The sequence below is a fragment of the Anser cygnoides genome, chromosome 33, assembly GCF_040182565.1.
Source record: "Anser cygnoides isolate HZ-2024a breed goose chromosome 33, Taihu_goose_T2T_genome, whole genome shotgun sequence".
In the NCBI taxonomy this organism is placed as follows: Eukaryota; Metazoa; Chordata; class Aves; order Anseriformes; family Anatidae; genus Anser; species Anser cygnoides.
Genome location: NC_089905.1, coordinates 3,188,258 through 3,205,647, shown reverse-complemented (window position 1 = coordinate 3,205,647; position 17,390 = coordinate 3,188,258). Strand labels below are relative to the sequence as shown.

Here is a 17,390-nt window from a genome sequence, read left to right as displayed (position 1 = left end):
GAGAGCGGCAGCTCCGCTAGGTGCTGGGACAGAGCCCCCCCCGACCCCCCAGCCCTGGGTCTTGCAGCGCTTGCGGAGCGACGTTCACCGCACTACGTGCTTTTTGGCAGTGCCAGCTGCAAGGAACTCCCCATTCCTGGCAGGCGTGGAGGAATGCAAACAGAGTTGTCATCCTTGGAGGAATTCCTGCTGCAGCCACAGGCCCGGTGGCTGCTCGCCGCCCCACGCGCGCTGCTGCGGTGAGCCGGGCTGGCGGGCGGCCCTCCAGCAGCGAGGGGAGAGCTCGTGGCCTGCCGGGCCGGGGACACGTCCTGCTGCCAGCCTGGGCTCCTGCGCTGCTGCTTTCTGCTGCACCGCCTGGGTGGCACCACCTTCTGTGACACAGCAGGAGGGGGACACCAGTGCCATGGGACGTGCTGCTGGCTCTGCCTGGCCAGCCTGAGGGCAGGGGAGCTGCGAGGGCAAGAGGCAGAGGGCTCAGCCCCACGACTGCCGAGGGAGGGAGATGCTCCCAGCACTGCCACAGATGCAAACAAAGGTGCTGAGCAGCTACAGGACCTTGAAAACCCAGTTTTCCCTCTTCGCCACGTTTCCTGGTGCTGTAGACCCTGCAGACCTCCTGGGGATAAGGGAAGGATTTGGGGGGGGGGGGGGGGGGGGGGGGCAGACAGGATTGGAGGAACCATGGAGCAGCGCGTTAGTGCCCCCAGCCTGGGCACCTGGGAGAAGGGGGAAAGGCGGCTGGCCCTGCACGCACGAGAGGCCGCAGGGAGGACGGGAGAGCGCGGGTGGAGAAAGTGAGGTTTATTGGTGCGGTGGGCGAGGGCTGTAATTTCTGCTGGGACGCAGAGCGGCACACCTGCAGGGAGCAACGCTGCGAGGCCACCGGCGTAAAAACAGTCAGTTCAAGTGGCCTGACGAGTAAATAATCACAGCTCTGAGAGCGGCCGCTCTTCCTCACTCCTCCTCCTCCTCCTCTTCCTCCTCCAGGGCGATGGGCTGGCGGCCAGCCGGCCCCACGGCGCCGCGCTGGATGGAGACGATGCCGCTCAGGAAGGCGTAGCCCAGCATGGCCGCCAGCCCCACCAGCACCGACAGCAGCTGGTTGCGCCGCTTGTGGGGGTCCTCCTCCGCGTCGCCACCCTCGGCACCCCCAACCCGCGGGGCGCTGGTGGGGGGGTCACCTGGGGGGGGAACAGAGCCGGGGGGGGAAACAGGGTGCAGCAGGGCACCAGTGTTTGGTTTCAAGTGTGGTTTCTTTTGAGGGGGGGGCACCCCAAAGGTGCAGCGTGAGGCTGGGGGTGCATCTCACCTCCGTCCCAGGGGAAGTAGAGGCTGAGGATGGAGGTGCAGTAGTTGCACAGGTTCTGCAGGGACTTCAGGTGCTGCTGCAGTTTCCCGTTGGGCAGCTTCGCTTTCAGGAGCGGCGCCAGGCGGCTGAAGACAAAGGCGTCGAGGGAAGCAGGCCTGGGGCACAGAGATCCGCCACTGGGTCATGGGCAGCTCCATCCCCCGTCCCCACCCGAAGCCACCAAGAAGCGGCCACCCCCAGCCTTCCGTGCCACCCTGCCACGCTCCTGGGGATAGCGAGCAGCTCCTCCTTGCCGGGAGGGCTCCCTGCTCCCAGTCCCAGCGGTGCGGACAGGGCAGGGGTGTGGGATGCAGGACAGTCCTGTCTCTGAGCAGCCTTGCCGGCTCCAACAAATGCCCAGCAGCCGGGGAAAAACGATGCTGAGGCTGGTGGCAAATCCCACAAGCTCTCACATCGTTCCTGCCCATGTTGCTCCATCCCCTCCAGCCTGTCCAACTCCCCAAAGCAATGTTTGTGGGCTACGGCTTCCCCGTGAGCCACGGGGGCTCAGTCCTGCCTGGGTGCAGGGGGTTTGCAGTCCCCGCAGTACGTTCTCCCTGTAGCCACGTACGAGTCTCCGAAGAAAAACTTCTGGGAGCCAAGGCGCTGGGACAGGAGTGTCAGGCATTCCCGAGCATCCCGGTACAGCTAGAGAATGAAGACAGAGCCAGGGCTGCAGAGCGTCGCGGTGTCACTGCGACGGGGAGGGGGTGCTCAGGCTGGGAACCCCAGATCCCAGGCTGAGATTTCGGCCTTACATGGTCCCTCCGGGCAATCCCCGAGGAGCCCCGGTGCCCGGAGCTGGGCACCTCCTTCCCACACATCCCCTCACCTCCTTCTCCAGCTTCTCCTCATCCTCCATGTAGCCATCTCCCCACATAAGCTGCAGCCGCTCCACGTGCTGCTTGTGCATGCAGTTGGGCAGGAAGAAGTTCAGCGGGAAGGGGATGGTCTCGGCGTACCATTTCCGCGTGTGCTCCACGTAGTTCTTCGCATCCACCCAGAACGTGTGGATCTGCAGCAGAGGACAACCCGTGCCGACGCTCCGGGGAGTGCCAGAGCCAGCACAGCCGATGGCGGTGGCGCAAGGACAGCCCGTGCCCAGCGCACGCAGGCACCTCTGAGATGTTCCCTGCGGCCACACTGAGACTCACCAACACTGGCAGCAGCTTCTCTTCTAGCAGGGACACGAAAGCCAGCGTGTCTGCTCCTTGCGTGGCTGAGAGGTCGTAGTCTGCATTGTATTTCTGCGGAGGAAAGGAAACGGGGCTGAGCTGGCAGGGAAGCAGCCATCCTGCAACCTCAGGGGACCGTGACAAAGCGAGTGCCTGCGAGCAGAGGGACCGGCCAGCAGGGCCAGCCCTGCTCCGTACCCCCCTTTGCTCTCGCTCCTCTGTGTGCTGGGAGGTTGGGAGGTTATCCGGATGGACACCCGGCCAACCCCAGGAGCGGAGCGGGCAGGATCTGGTGCTGTGCCCCCTCTGAGCGCTACCCACCCGTGTCCAGACCCAGCGCTAGGAGAGTTACGGTTTGTCTTGACTTCCAGGCCCAAAGGGAAGAGCTGGGAGCGGGCAGCTGAGGGTGCCCCAGGGGCCCTGCAGGTCTGCTCCCTGCTCAGAGCCACGCTGGAGCACAGAGCACGGAGGGGACAGCGCCCACCTTGCCCGAGATACATGAGGCTCGAGATGGGGTTGTGCTTGCCCCCAGAACAAACACCACCACTGGGACAGCCAGATGGGTCCACAGGGCAAAGCTCGCACCGGTTTGCACCATGCTGCCTCCAGAGCGCCCTGGCCCCATCCCCGGGGATGCCCTCGCTGCTGCTGCTCCAGCTCCAGCTCCCTCCATCCCAGCGAGCGCTCCTGCCCCCTGCAGCACCCAGGGGGTGCCCGTCGCCATCTCCTACCTGCTTCCTGAGGTGAGTTATGATTTGCTGCGTTTTGGAGATGGTGCCCTCGTCCCGCGTCTTCAGCGCAGGCAGGCGCCCTGAGGACAGGGAGAGGGGTGGCTGCAGGGCGTCCCCCTGCAACCGGTGATGAGGGGCTGGGGGGGTCCGCGGGGGGAGCAGGGCCCCCACGCTGGGGTGAGGGCACGCAGGGCAGAGCGAGGGGTGTGCAGGATGGGAGGGAGGGCACACGCACGGGGCTAGGGGGCTAGGACGATGCGAGGGGAGCAGATAAGGGGATGAAAGCTGCGTGATGGGATAGGTGGAGCACGCTGGGGGGGGTAAGCAATAGGGCAAAGGGAGGTGCAATGGGGCATGGGGCGTGCACTGGGGTACAGTTCTGCGATGGGGGGCATGCAATTGGAGAGGGGGTGCAACGGGGTGGGGGGCGCAATGGGGTGGGGGGCGCAGTGGGGTGGGGGGCGCAGTGGGGTGGGGGATGCAATGGGGTGGGGGGCGCAGTGGGGTGGGGGGCGCAGTGGGGTGGGGGGCGCAGTGGGGTGGGGGGCGCAGTGGGGTGGGGGGGGGGGCGCAGTGGGGTCGGGGGCGCAGTGGGGTCGGGGGCGCAATGGGGTGGGGGGCGCAGTGGGGTGGGGGACGCAGTGGGGTGGGGGGCGCAGTGGGGTGGGGGGCGCAGTGGGGTCGGGGGGCGCAATGGGGTCGGGGGCGCAATGGGGTCGGGGGCGCAATGGGGTGGGGGGCGCAGTGGGGTGGGGGACGCAATGGGGTGGGGGGCGCAGTGGGGTGGGGGACGCAGTGGGGTGGGGGGCGCAGTGGGGTGGGGGGCGCAGTGGGGTGGGGGGCGCAGTGGGGTCGGGGGCGCAATGGGGTCGGGGGCGCAGTGGGGTCGGGGGCGCAGTGGGGTGGGGGACGCAGTGGGGTGGGGGGCGCAGTGGGGTGGGGGGCGCAGTGGGGTCGGGGGCGCAATGGGGTCGGGGGCGCAATGGGGTGGGGGGCGCAGTGGGGTGGGGGACGCAATGGGGTGGGGGGCGCAGTGGGGTGGGGGACGCAGTGGGGTGGGGGACGCAGTGGGGTGGGGGGCGCAGTGGGGTGGGGGTACAGTGGAGCAGGGCTGTGTGATGACTCAATGGGGGTGCAACAGGGCAAAGGGGTGCAACGGGGTGGGGGGTACAATGGGGCAGTGCGTCAGTGGAGCAGGGGGTGCAGCGGGGCTTGGTGCCCCGGTGCGGACCCTTACCGGAGGGGCTCCTCCAGGGGCTGCTCACCCGGTGCACTTTCAGCGGCGCTCCCGTGAACCGCGCGTACGTCTGCAAGAGAGGAGAGGGGACGGGGCGGGAGGGGGCGGCCCGGCCCGGCCCGGGGGCACGCAGCGGCCCCGCCGCCGGTCCCGCCGCCGCTCACCAGCACGGCCAGGCAGTCGGGATCCACCGAGGGCAGCCCCCAGCCCCCGGCCCAGCAGAACAGCTCCATGGGCGCCGCCATCTTCCCGCCCGACCCGGAACCACACGGCGGGGCGGCTCCGCCCGCCACCACCGCGGGGCGGGACCGGCGGCACCGGCGGCGAGCCCGTTAGCGGCGGCGGCGGCCGTGGCCGCGCCGTCGGGGCAGTTTCCGCAGCGCCCGGGGCCCCTCCGCGGCCGGGATCCCGGTACCGAGCACCACGGAGCGGAGCCCGCCCCCCCACACACACCGGTCCGTTACCGGACGCTCCGCGCGTTGCTATGGGGAAAAAAAATAAAAAATAAATAATTAAAAAAAAAACACGGGGGGGAGCGGGCACGCACCGGACGGGGGGGACCAGGGGGAGGCAGCCGTGTGGCCCCGGCAGCCCTGGCGTGCACCGGAGCGGCTGTATGGGGGGGGGGAGCGGGGCTGGGACGGCCCCCGGGGCTCGGCTCGGCTCGGCCCGGCCCGGCCCGTTGTTATGGAGGCGGGGGAAACAGCCGTAAACACGGCCGGGGAGCCGCGCTGCTCCTTCGCCTTGGCCGCCGCTCAGCGGGAGCTGCGGGGCCAGCTGCCGGGGCTGCTCCGCCGCCGGGCCCGCCCCGGCCTCCCGGCTGCGCGGCTCCGCTCCCCGCGGCCTCCAGCTGCAGCCTGGCCGAGTGCCCCGAGCTCTGCCCGAGCCCTCCGGGAGGCTGAGGCCTGAGAGCGGAGGCGGCCCCCGGGGCTGAGCGTCCCCGGTCCGGGGGCTTGGGCGCACCCCGAGCTCCGCGCCCCGCTGCCGTCGGGACCCGCCGTCGGGGCTCCCGCGGCGTCCCCAGGGCTCCCGCTCCCAGCCCGGGGCAGAGGTGAAGGAGCTTCTCGGATGAGCTCATTATTTTGCTCCGGAGGCTTGGGCCGGTTCCTGAGGCTGATTTATGCCGCTGAGCCGGCTCCAGGTGGCCTGGCTCCGCTCGCTCCTCTCCGGCCAGGGGAGCGGGGCCGGCCCCGGAGGCTCCGCTGCCCGGGGGGCGCCGCCTGGCCCCGGGGGCTGGGACCCCGCCGCGAGGCACCCTTGGCAAAGCGGCTCCGCCTCGGCCACCCCCCGTCCCCCGCGCTGTCCCCGCGGCTCCCGGTCCCCGTCTCTCCCGGGCCGGACGCTCCGGCGCTGCCGGGGCCGCTCCGGCTTTCAGCGAGGCGGCCCCAGACTGCCTGACCTCCCGGTGAACCGGCGCCTGCCACACTCAATTTCTGTGAGCGGGAGCCGTGCAGGGGCGGGCAGCGCCGAGGTGCCCGGGGGTCGCCCGCAGCTCCGGGCCCTGCCGCCGGCCGGTCCCGGTGCACCGCGCCCCGCCCCGCCCCGCCCCGCTCCTCTCCGCTTGGCGGGGCTGCGGCCGGCCCGCCGCGGCGGAGCGCCCGCCGGGGTCCCCGGGATGCGCGTCCGTGATTGACGGCTCTTTGTTTCCTCCTCGCCGCCAGCGCCGGCCCCTCCCCGCTCGCGCCACTCCGCCCCGCCGCGCTCCGCTCCGCACCGGCGGCACCGGCGGCATGGGGGCACCGGCGGCCGCGGGGGGCCCGGCGCTCGGCGCGCTCCTGGCGCTGCTCCTGCTGGGCGCCGCCGGCGCGGCTCGCCAGGGGCTGCAAGGTAAGGCGGCTCCCGGTGCCGCTCCGTCCCGCCGGGCAGCGGCAGGCGCGGGGACGGTCGGACAGCCCCGACGGGGCGACGCGGACGGGGCGCCCCCGCCGTTCCCGGCCCGCTGCGAGCCGGGGAGGCGGCGGTTCTCTGCCCCGCTGCCCTGAGCCGGGGGCTGCCGGCCCCCGCCGGGCGGCCCGGGGCCGCTGACAGCGGCTGTGCTCTCCCTGGGAGGTCTGGCAGCCGGGCTGCGGGCAGCTGCGGCGAGCCGGCGCTCCGCGCTGGGGACAGAGGGACATTCATCCCCGGAGCTCGGGACGGCCGCCAGAACCCCCGAGGGTCGCCGCTGCCCGCAGTCCCGGGGCCAGCTGCGGGCAGGGCCGCCGCCAGTCCCGCCTGGACGCCGGTCCCCGTCCCGGCTCCGTGTAGCGGTGCCCGCGGCGGGAGGGCTCCGGTTCGAGGGGCGTTGGGGCCAGCGGGGAGGCTGCCGGGGTCGGGCTGCGCGGCCGCCGCTCGCCCCGGGGTCGCGGCTCCTCCCGGTCTGCCCGGTGCGGCGGCACGGAGCGAGCGGGCTGCCGTGCCCCGGCGGGACCGGGCTCTCCGTGCTCCCCCGGAGCGCCCCGGGCCTGCGCCGAGAGCCGGCCCGTTCCTCGCCGGGGCTCCGGTTCCCGCAGCGCCTCGGCGGGGCGGCCGCGGTGGCTGCTCCGCGCCGGTTCCCGGGGCCCGGCCCCGGTGGGGCTCCGCGCTTCCCCCTCCCGGAGCCTCCCCGGGAGCCGCGTCCCCGCTCCGCTCCGTCCGTTCCCCGCCTCCGCCGGGCCGGGGGCTCCGCCAGCCTTCCCCGCCCGGCAGCTGGGATGCTCGGGGCGGTGCGGCCGCCCCGCGGGGAAACCCCGGAGCGACGGGGGAGCGGGGAAGGCCCCGAGCCGGGGGCCCCGCCCGTTTCCCGGGCTCCGGGCCGCCGGTGGCGGGGACTCCGCGGATCCTTCTCGGCGGGGCGGCCGCTCCCGCTCCCGGTCCTGGAGCGCCACCGCGCGGGGCCGGGGCTGGGCGGAGCCGGCGGGGCCGTGCGGAGCCTCCCCGGGAGTCCTCGGGGCTTCCCCGGGCCCGGCGGGGCCGATTTGCAGCGGGTCGGGCCGGCGGCGGTGCCCCGGAGCGGGCATCCCCCTGCATCCCGCGCGGCCGGGCAGGATGCGACCCCCGTCCTTGGCTCCCCGCAGTCATCGACCTGCTCCTGGTGAGCGAGGCCCGGCAGATGGCCAGCATCACGCACAAAATCCGGATGGAGCTCCTGACGGTGAACGACGTTTTCCTCCTCTCCACCTTCCGCCTGCCCCCCAAGCAGGGGGGGACCCTCTTTGGCCTCTACTCCAAAAAAGACAACACGAGGTGGCTGGAGGTGTCCGTGGTGGGGAAGATCAACAAGGGTAGGTGCCTGCTGCGTGGGGACGTGGGGGGCACACGCCGGGGATGTGGCAAGAGAAACAGGGACCGAGCTCGGCGGGGTCTGCTTGGGTCTGCTGCAACTGGTCCCAAGGGGCCGGGGAGGAGAGCTCACGGCCCCTTCCCGCTCCTCCGCAGTGCTGGTGCGCTACCTGCGGGAAGACAACAAGCTCCACTCGGTCAACCTGCAGCACGCACACGTGGCGGACGGGCAGAGCCACACGGTGATCGTGCGCCTGAGCGGGCTGCGCGGGGACATGCTGAGCGTGGAGCTCTACGTGGACTGCAAGCAAGTGGACTCCAGCGTGGGGCTGCCCGAGCTGTCCGAGATCCCCCTGGCAGAGGTGGAGTCGATCGAGGTGCGCACAGGACAGAAGGCCTACCAGAGGATGCAGGTGAGTGCCGGGACCCCCACGTGGGGCCGAGTGTCCTTCGCACCCCTCGGACAGGCAGAGCCTCCCGTGGCTGACTGCGTCTCCTCTGGTACGTCAGGGGTTCGTGGAGTCCATGAAGCTGATTCTGGGAGGCTCCATGAGCCGAGTCGGGGCCCTGAGCGAGTGTCCATTCCAGGGAGATGAATCCATTCACAGCGCAGGTAACGGCACGTCCATGTTCTGCTCCGAGCACGGGGGGCTGGCTGGTTCCCCCATGCGTGCTACGTGTCATACGGCACGTTGGGTGGGCACCACAAAGAGCACAGGCTGGTGCGTAGGGGGCACAGCATCACATCGTGCAGGGGGAGTTTCTGCTTCTGCCCCATGCCAGACAGCCCTATGCACACAGGAGCTCCTGTGCACGTGGTGGCCAGGAGCAACCATGCAAAGGAAGGTGAGGACCACGGTCTGGAGGGCCACGGAGCCTCAAGAGCCTGCCCAGCAGTTTGTTGTGCAGGGATGGCAGGTGGCACTGCAGTCCTCCACGTGGGGAACTTGTTCCTTGGTGGCTCCTCTGTCCCTCGAGCACACCCTGGCAGGGGGCGTGCTGGGTCTCCAGGCCGAGTGCTGGCCAAAGCAGTGTTCAACAAGATCTTGTCTTCCTCCCTGCAGTGACAAACGCGCTGGCCTCCATCCTGGGTAAGTCCCTGCTCTGCTTCCCCTTTTTCCAGCTGTGGGGATGGTGATGGTGGTTGAGGCTCCATGGAGGTGTAAAACCCTTTGGAGCCTGTCCCAGAGTCCCTAGCACCTGCTGGGCACCCCAGCATGGGGCAGATCAGAGGGGCATGGGATGTGTTGTACAGGAGGGGTCCTGCGAGGTCTTGGGACCCCAGTGGGGATGAACTAGCTGGGCAGGTCCTTGCTGCTGGCACCTGTCCTTGCAGTGCAAGGCCCAGGACCTGGGTGACTTTGCGCCCGACGAGGGAGGAGAAGGAAGGGCCGGGGGTTGCCTCGTGCCCCCCGGTGCGGCGTGGGATGGGCACGGCAGCCCCTAGCCCCTGGCCCCAGGAGGCTGCCTCTGTCCTGGGGCTGGGGCTGACCTTGTCCTCCCTGCTTGTGGCAGGCGAGCAGACCAAGGCGCTGGTCACGCAGCTGACCCTCTTCAACCGCATCCTGACAGACCTGCGAGAAGACATTAGGGACCAGGTGAGGCGGGGCAGTGGTACTGGCACTGCCCAGGCTGGGCTTGGCCAAGGGCAGGGCGCTGGGCACCGTGAGGGCAGCGTGGAGCTCGAAGATACGCGGCAGGGCTTGGATGTGGGTTCTGCACCCCAGGGGCGTGATGTTCCCCAAGTCACCCCTGTCCCTAACGCCCTGTGCTCTGCTGCCTTGCAGGTGAAGGAGATGTCCCTGATCCGCAACACCATCATGGAGTGCCAGGTCTGCGGTGAGTGTTGCCGTGGCTCGGCTGCCACCCCGGGGAGCGTGCGCTCATCCCAGCTCACCACGCTGCCCGGCCCTCATCTCCGCAGGCTTCCACGAGCACCGTTCTCGCTGCAACCCCAACCCCTGCTTCAGCGGCGTGGACTGCATGGAGACGTACGAGTACCCCGGGTACCGCTGCGGGCCCTGTCCGCCGGGCCTGGAGGGCAACGGCACACACTGCGCCGACATCGATGAGGTGAGCGGGCCTCGTGCCTGTCAACGGGGGAGGTCTGAGCCCCAGAGCTGGCAGACAGCATGGGCAGGTGTCACACACGAGATGCTTCCCCTCACCGTATGTGTCCCTAAGCCACCCGGCGGGGACAGAGCCACCGGGGTGCTCTCGCCGGTGCCGTACCCGGGGCAAAGCTTTTCTCTCTCCCCGTGCCCGCAGTGCGCTCATGCCAACCCCTGCTTCCCCGGCTCGAAGTGCATCAACACGGCACCCGGCTTCCGCTGTGAGCCCTGTCCCCGTGGCTATCGGGGCAACACCATCTCTGGTGTGGGGGCCGACTACGCGAAGGCCAGCAAGCAGGTGAGTGCGGTGCTGTGGGGCTTGGCCATGGGTGCTCCGGTTTGTTGGGCTGCAGCGACGAGCAGGGGATGCTGAGCCTGCCAGAATCTGCTCTGAAGGAGAGCAGTGCCGAAGGCAGGCTGCGGGCATGGGGTGGGTCTCCTGCAGGAGCTGCGGGGGCAGAAGGTCGATGGTTTCTCCCATCCTGCTTGCAGGTTTGCACAGATATTGATGAGTGCAACGATGGGAACAATGGTGGCTGTGACCCCAACTCCATCTGCACCAACACGCTGGTGAGCGGAGCTGCCCTGCTCCCCTGCCCGACATCGGGGGCCTCTTCACTCTCCTGATCCTGCCCCGTGCCCCGTTTCTCCCAGGGCTCCTACAAATGTGGCCCCTGCAAGTCAGGGTTCGTGGGGAATCAGACGTCCGGCTGCATCCCGCAGCGGTCCTGCAGCACTCCCACCTCCAACCCTTGCGACATCAACGGCTTCTGCGTGTTTGAGAGGAACGGTGAAATTTCCTGTGCGGTGAGCGGGAAGGCGGGGACAGGACGACCGAGAAGCAGAGGGTGCCGGAGGAATTGGCATGAGCAGCGGTTGCTCCTGCCAGGACTCTTCCCTGTTTCCCAGCCCCTGATTCCTCCTTTCTCCAGTGCAACGTGGGCTGGGCTGGCAACGGCAATGTGTGCGGGCAAGACACGGACCTCGACGGCTACCCCGATGAGCCCCTGCCCTGCATCGACAACAACAAGCACTGCAAGCAGGTGGGCCTCCCCGTGGCGAGGGGCGCGAGGGGCTTGGGAGCCCACTAGCCTGTCATGGGGCTGGGCTCCAGAGCTGTCCTCCTCCCTGCCTTTACTGGTGTCTGTGCTTCCAGGACAACTGCCGCCTGACGCCGAATTCAGGGCAGGAGGACGCCGACAACGATGGCATTGGGGACCAGTGCGACGATGACGCAGACGGTGATGGCATCAAGAACGTGGAGGTGTTTGTGCTACGCGGGCAGGATGTGCCCGTGGCGCTAGGGCTCGTGCTGGGCAAGGGGCACAGCTTCTTGCTTTGGCTTGATTCTGGTGCCCCCAGGATGCTGCTCCTGGGGGGCAGCAGACCGGGGCTTGTGGCTCTGGGACGGTCTCACCAGGCACACTGGAGATGTCCCCCTGCCCTGACCCATGCCAGAGCGTGGCTCTGCTCTGCCAGCCACCACAATGGGGGTATCTCTGTCCTTCCCTTCCCTGCAGGACAACTGCCGGCTCTTCCCCAACAAAGACCAGCAGAATTCGGACACCGACTCCTTTGGGGATGCCTGCGACAACTGCCCCAACGTGCCCAATAATGACCAGCGGGACACGGACAGCAATGGCGAGGGGGACGCTTGTGACAATGACATCGATGGGGACGGTGAGCGGCTCATGAGGCTTGACTGCGTGTGGCGGGGGGCTCCTTGCAGAGCGGGGACTGTCACAGCCACGCTGGGGTGCTGAGGGCACCCACACGCCTCTGTCCTTGCAGGAATTCCCAACATGCTGGATAACTGCCCCAAGGTGCCCAACCCGCTGCAGACAGACCGGGACGAGGACAGCGTTGGGGATGCCTGTGACAGTTGCCCTGAAATGAGCAACCCAACTCAGGTATGGCCTTGGGCAGCCAGCACACGTCGAGACGGGTGTCCTGGGGTCTGCAGGACCCTGCCCCCCGGCTGGCGGGGTTTGGGGTCCTGTCGCCCTGGGGTGCCCGCTGAACTAGGGCTTTGGTCTCTTCCAGACAGATATGGACAGTGACCTGGTAGGGGACATCTGTGACACCAACGAGGACAGGTGAGGGTCCTTGAGATGAGGGGTCTTTGGGGTGGGTGAAGGTGCTGGAGCTCAGCGCCAGGTCCCCGCGTTTGTGGTGCTGCCCTGACTGCGTTCTTCCTGCCAGTGATGGGGACGGGCATCAGGACACCAAGGACAACTGCGCTGAGATCCCCAACAGCTCCCAGCTGGACTCAGACAACGATGGGCTGGGGGACGACTGTGACAATGATGATGATAACGATGGCATCCCTGACTACACACCACCTGGCCCGGATAACTGCCGCCTGATCCCCAACCCCAACCAGAAGGATTCGGATGGTGAGCGCTGGGCAGGCAGGGGGAGGCAGAGCCCTCTGGAAGGACCCGTCCCTCCGTGACCCGTGCGCGTGTGCCCAGGGAACGGCGTGGGCGACGCGTGCGAGGAGGACTTCGACAACGACACGGTGATCGACCAGCTGGACGTGTGCCCGGAGAGCGCCGAGGTGACGCTGACCGACTTCCGCGCCTACCAGACCGTCATCCTGGACCCTGAGGGGGATGCGCAGATTGATCCCAACTGGGTTGTCCTCAACCAGGTGTGGGTGCTGCCCCCCATGTTTCTGCTGGGGTGGGAGCGGAGAGGGGCCGGGAGGTCCCCGGGGACGCCCCTAACCCAGGTCTCATCCACAGGGCATGGAGATTGTGCAGACCATGAACAGCGACCCAGGCTTGGCTGTTGGTAAGAGGTGCAGACCCCGTGGGACAGCCCCTTTATCCTTGTCCCCTGCTCGCTGGGGGGCAAGGGCCACTTCTGTGCCCCGTGGAGAGGGGTAAAAACCGCCCTGGATGGCGGCAGTGCGCGGGGTCCCGTCCCCATGCTGGGGAGGGGGCTCCTTCCTCTATTTGCCCACCCGCAGGCTACACAGCTTTCAACGGGGTGGACTTTGAGGGCACCTTCCACGTCAACACCGTCACCGACGATGACTACGCTGGCTTCATCTTCAGCTACCAGGACAGCGCCAGCTTCTACGTGGTGATGTGGAAGCAGACGGAGCAGACGTACTGGCAGGCCACCCCCTTCCGTGCCGTGGCCGAGCCGGGGCTGCAGCTCAAGGTGGGTGCTGCCACCCTCCTGTGTGTCCCCCCCCGCCCCGGACCGGGTCAGGCCCTGCCAGCGGGGTCCCCCTGATGCCCCGCGCACCCCCAGGCGGTGAAGTCCACGACGGGCCCCGGCGAGCACCTGCGCAACGCGCTGTGGCACACGGGCCACACGCCCGAGCACGTCCGCCTGCTGTGGAAGGACCCGCGCAACGTGGGCTGGAGGGACAAGACGTCGTACCGCTGGCAGCTGGTGCACAGGCCCCAGGTGGGCTACATCAGGTGAGCGGGGGGCCGCGGGGGGGGGGACGCTGGGGCTGGCAGCACCCGGGGGGGGGATGCAGGAGCCCGGCCAGTCTCAGCGCGGAGGTTGCGGGTCCTCGGGGAGGGGTCCCGGCCTGGTGAGGGGGTGACAGCATGGGGAGGGGTCCTGGGCTCGTGGGACCGACTGGAGTTGGGGGGTGACAGCAATGGGGAGGGGGTCCTGCCCCCGTGGGACTGCCACGGTGGCGGGGATGGCGTCCCTCGGGAGGGGGGTCCTGTCCCCTCGGGAGGGGGGTCCTGTCCCCTTGGGACTGACCCGGAGAGGAGGACGCCATCCCGTCGGAGGGGCTCCTGCCCCGGTGGGACCGACGGGGCGGGGGGGGAGGCGGCATCCACTGGGAGCGGGGATCAGACCTGTGGGGCAGATTCCGTCCGCTGGGGGTGGGTCCGGCCCCGTTGCCCCCCCCCCCCCCCCCGGCGCTTTTTTCCCCTTTAAGGAACCCGTCGGGGCGGCCGCCGCGGCGCGGGGGGGGGGGGGAGGGGAGGCTCCGGGGGCCGGGCCCGTCCGCCCCGTCCGGGCCCCCGCGGCCATTGTCCCGTCTCCATGGCGACCCCGCCGGCCGCCGCGGCCTTTCACATGCAAAGCGCCCGACAAAAGGCAGCGGGGCCGGGCCGGGGGCGGCGCGGGGGCCCCGGCCTCCATCCCGGCGGTGGTTATTATTTTGGGGGTGGGGAAGGGGGGGGGGGCTCACAGAAGCCCCCCGGTGCGCCTCCAGCCCCGGCGGGGGCCCCGTCGCGGTGCCGCGGTTCACCCCCCCCCCGCCCCGCTCCTCAGCGTGCCGCACCCCCCCACCCCGGGTTGGGGGTCCCCGGTCCTGGCTGACCCCCCCCCCTTTGCCCCCCCCCTCAGGGTCCGGCTGTACGAAGGCCCGCGGCTGGTGGCGGACTCGGGGGTGATCATCGACACCACCATGCGCGGGGGGCGGCTGGGGGTCTTCTGCTTCTCCCAGGAGAACATCATCTGGTCCAACCTGCAGTACCGCTGCAACGGTGAGCACGGGGCTCCCCCCGGGCACCGGGACCCCCCCCCCCGGGCACCGGCACCCCCCCGAGCACCGGGACCCCCCCCGGGCACCGGGACCCCCCCCGGGCACCGGGACCCCCCCCGAGCACCGGGACCCCCCCCGGGCACCGGGACCCCCCCCCGAGCACCGGGGCGGGGAGCGAGCAGCCTCGCCCCTATTGCCCCGTGGCGAACGGGGGGGGGGGTGGGGGGGAGCGGGATGCCCCCCCCAGCGGGGAGTCCCCCGGGACCCCCCCCCCCCGCGTGGGCCGGGGCCTGTCCCGGTGCCCGGGGGGTTTTGTCCCGCTCACTGGGGCTCGGCTGGGCAGCTCGGGGGGGGGTCCGGCTATCCCGGGAGGGGGCTTTATCTCCCCCCCGCCCCGGCTCCTCACGGCCCCCCCCCCCCGTTGTCGCCCCCCCGCAGACACGATCCCCGCAGACTTCGAGCCCTTCCGCCGGTTCCTGCTGGAGGGCCGCGAGTGAGCCGCCCCCCCCGGCCCGGGGCCCCCCCTCCGCCCGCGGCACCCGGGCTCGGTCCGGGCTCCGCTGCCCCCCGACGCCCCCAATCCCCCCCCACCCCCCCGCGGACTTTGCACTGCCGGGAGCAGCGGGGCGGCTCCGGTGGGCGGCGGGGCCGTGTCCCCCCCCCCGGCCCTGCCCCGCCCGCCGCCGGGCCATAAAGTTTCCACCGGATTTTCGCCTGCGCGCCCCGTTCCTAGGGGGCGGCCCCGGCCCCCCCCCCCCCACCCCCCCCGCCCCGTGCTCCCGGTTCCTTCCCTCGCCGTCCTCCCGTGGGTCGTCGGGGGGGGAGCCCGGTGCCCGGCCGGTCCTACCGGCGGAACCCGGGACGGCGGGAGGCCGGGACGAGTGCAATATTGGTAGGCGAGGGCACAACACTGCACCGCATCCCGGCCCTGCCGCCGCCCCGGAGGGACCGGAGCGGAGCCGCCGCCGCCGCCGCCGCCGCGCGGGGCCGCTCCGTGGGAACTGCGCCGTGAGCGCCGAGCCCCGGCGGCAGTGCCCGGTCGCCATGGCGACGGCTGGCCCGGCAACGCGGCGGAATGTGCCCCCCCCCCCCGCCCGAACCCCCCCCATCCCTCCCGAGCCCGCCCCGCCCCGCCCCGGAGCGCGCGGGGCCCGCACCGGCACCGGCCCCGCGGCGGCGGCGGAGGTGGGCCCCGCTCTTAAAAGGGCAACGCGAGCGGTACCGGGCAGCCGCCGCCCCGTCGGTACCGGAGCCTGGAGGGGATGGGCCGGTGCTTGCTACCGGCACGGTGCTGCCGGTACCGGGCAGAGCGGCGGGGCTGCGGGCACGTGCGCCGAGCGGGACGGGACGGGACGGGACGGGACGGGACGGGGGGACGGGACGGGAAGGGGGGAGGCACCGCTCGGTACCGGGCACCTCCCGTCCCGTCCCGTCCGCCCTCGGCCCGGCGCCGTGCCCGTATCCCCGGGCAGCCCTCGGCACCGGGCCCGAGGGAGCGGGCTGCCGCGGGGGACGGAGGCGCGGGGGGCTCCGCTGCCGGCCCCGGTCCCGGCCCCGGTCCCGGCCCTGGTACCGGTCCCGATCCCGGTCCCGGTCCCGTTCCGCGCCACCGGGGCTCGGTGCGGGCGCTGCGCGGGGCCGCGCCCGCCAGGAGGCGCCGCAGCTCCAGCGCCGCCGGGCGGGGCGACGGGGACGCGCGTGGGGCGGGGGCGCGCGTGGGGTTCGTGCCCCGCGTCCACGCGTGGAGGGGGGCTGGGGCCCGGCCCCGCGGCTCCCGAGCCCGGTGCTGGGGGGCGCTGGGGGCGCGGGGGCGCAGCTCCGGGTGCCTGGCCCCTTCCTTCCCCCCCCCCCCCGTGTTTTTCTGCTAAGAGGAGTTTCGCAGCCCATAAAAACGCCAAAAACAAAGCCAAACGACGACACAACCACAAACCTGTGCCCGTGTGCTGAGCTGGGGGGGGGGGGGGCACGGCTCGCAGCCTGGAACCCCCATCCCCGGTGCTGAGGCCGAGCTGGGCACAGAACTGAGGGGCTGGGTAAGGAAAGCGCGGTCCCATCGCGGGCGCTGGGTGCAGCTGGGTCTGGTGCCCAGGCGGCCTCTCCTGTGTGCTGCTGTTCTGCAGCCGGGGGTCCCCCCTCTCCTGCCCTCCCTCTTGCCCCAATGCCCCCAGACCCCCCCCCCCCAGCGCACAGCAGTACCACCTGCATGGGGTTGGGGGGGGGAGTTTGGGGCTGGGCAGGAGCGGGGACACCGAGCCCTCCGCAGGAACTGGGGCTCTCCCCCCTGGGCAGGGGCAGGGGGGCGGAAAGGACCCCGCAGCCTGGCCGTGGGGGGAGCACATGGCCCCAGGGGAGGACGGGGGCACTGTGCCTGGCCTGGGTGGCACCTGGTGCCTCTGGGGTGGGGCTCGGGCATCCGGCTTGGCACCAGGCATGGGGGGGCCGCGTCTCCCACACGGGGTTTGCTCCTGGTGTCCCCCGGGGCGAGCAGGAAAGTCTTCTCCAGCAGCAGAGGGGGGCTTGTGCCCCCTGGGACCCTGGTGCCAAGCCCAGGGACCAGGTGGGGACATTTGGCGATGGGGAGGGACTGGGGTTTAGTGGGGCCCTGGGCCTCACCTGCGTAAGCAGTTTGGGGGGGGGGGGGTGCCAGAGTTTATTTGAGTGTAGGGCGAGGCAGTGGCCGGGCCGGTAATGATTAACCCCAGGCTGAATGAGAGGATGAGGCCCCCCCATCTACAGGGGGGCTGCGGGGCTCTGGCCCCCACCCCATGCTCCCCACCAGCTCCCAGGGGCCATGGCACGGCCAGGACCCCCCGTGCACGAGGACCATCCGATGGCTGCCCCCTACCCAGCGCCCCTGCCTGAGGCCACGTCCCACGGCACGGGGGACGCTGTGGCAGTGTCCCCTCCGCGGTCCCCAAGCTGGGAGAGCGCAGAGCCACGAGGGGACCCCAGCACGGAAGGCACGGAGCTGCAGGAGGACCCCAGCACAGGACGGAGGGTGCCCCAGGGGTCCCGGTGGTGAGATGGCACCCTCGTGCCCTGCGTCAAGCAGGGTGGAGGGGGCCCCCCCCCTTCACCAC

At 70.8% G+C, this 17,390-nt stretch overlaps 2 protein-coding genes across 2 annotated transcripts; one reads left to right on the top strand and one right to left on the bottom strand.

The window, feature by feature from the left end:
- Positions 1 to 789: 789 nt before the first annotated feature.
- On the bottom strand, positions 790 to 5,900 carry MTX1 (metaxin 1). The gene is made up of 8 exons (XM_048049168.2): positions 4,659 to 5,900; positions 4,495 to 4,564; positions 3,258 to 3,337; positions 2,506 to 2,598; positions 2,184 to 2,366; positions 1,923 to 1,999; positions 1,313 to 1,467; positions 790 to 1,184 (listed from the first exon to the last, which is right to left on the bottom strand). The coding sequence occupies exons 1-8, from the start codon at positions 4,737 to 4,739 to the stop codon at positions 958 to 960; spliced, it is 966 nt and encodes a 321-aa protein (XP_047905125.1). The 5' UTR covers positions 4,740 to 5,900; the 3' UTR covers positions 790 to 957.
- Positions 5,901 to 6,076: 176 nt separating this feature from the next.
- THBS3 (thrombospondin 3) lies at positions 6,077 to 14,888 on the top strand. The gene is made up of 23 exons (XM_066985840.1): positions 6,077 to 6,321; positions 7,527 to 7,733; positions 7,888 to 8,144; positions 8,242 to 8,344; positions 8,796 to 8,822; positions 9,247 to 9,329; positions 9,519 to 9,570; positions 9,656 to 9,804; positions 10,000 to 10,140; positions 10,335 to 10,412; positions 10,497 to 10,649; positions 10,775 to 10,885; positions 10,999 to 11,106; positions 11,363 to 11,522; positions 11,634 to 11,752; positions 11,886 to 11,938; positions 12,045 to 12,238; positions 12,317 to 12,495; positions 12,590 to 12,638; positions 12,817 to 13,013; positions 13,107 to 13,279; positions 14,172 to 14,311; positions 14,749 to 14,888. Exons 1-23 carry the CDS (start codon positions 6,225 to 6,227, stop codon positions 14,805 to 14,807), a joined length of 2,889 nt encoding a protein of 962 aa, XP_066841941.1. The 5' UTR covers positions 6,077 to 6,224; the 3' UTR covers positions 14,808 to 14,888.
- The last annotated feature ends 2,502 nt before the right edge of the window (positions 14,889 to 17,390 follow it).

What these genes read in the sequence shown, in the direction of transcription:
- MTX1 (XM_048049168.2), bottom strand. Translation starts at nt 4,739, where the DNA reads ATGGCGGCGCCCATGGAGCTGTTCTGCTGGGCCGGGGGCTGGGGGCTG. An exon ending in AAGTTTTTCTTCGGAGACTC is followed by an intron (nt 1,468 to 1,922) that starts GTACGTGGCTAC and finishes TCTGTGCCCCAG; the next exon opens with GCCTGCTTCCCTCGACGCCT. An exon ending in CTACTTCCCCTGGGACGGAG is followed by an intron (nt 1,185 to 1,312) that starts GTGAGATGCACC and finishes TTCCCCCCCCAG; the next exon opens with GTGACCCCCCCACCAGCGCC.
- THBS3 (XM_066985840.1), top strand. Translation starts at nt 6,225, where the DNA reads ATGGGGGCACCGGCGGCCGCGGGGGGCCCGGCGCTCGGCGCGCTCCTG. An exon ending in TGAATCCATTCACAGCGCAG is followed by an intron (nt 8,345 to 8,795) that starts GTAACGGCACGT and finishes TCCTCCCTGCAG; the next exon opens with TGACAAACGCGCTGGCCTCC. An exon ending in CGCGCTGGCCTCCATCCTGG is followed by an intron (nt 8,823 to 9,246) that starts GTAAGTCCCTGC and finishes TGCTTGTGGCAG; the next exon opens with GCGAGCAGACCAAGGCGCTG.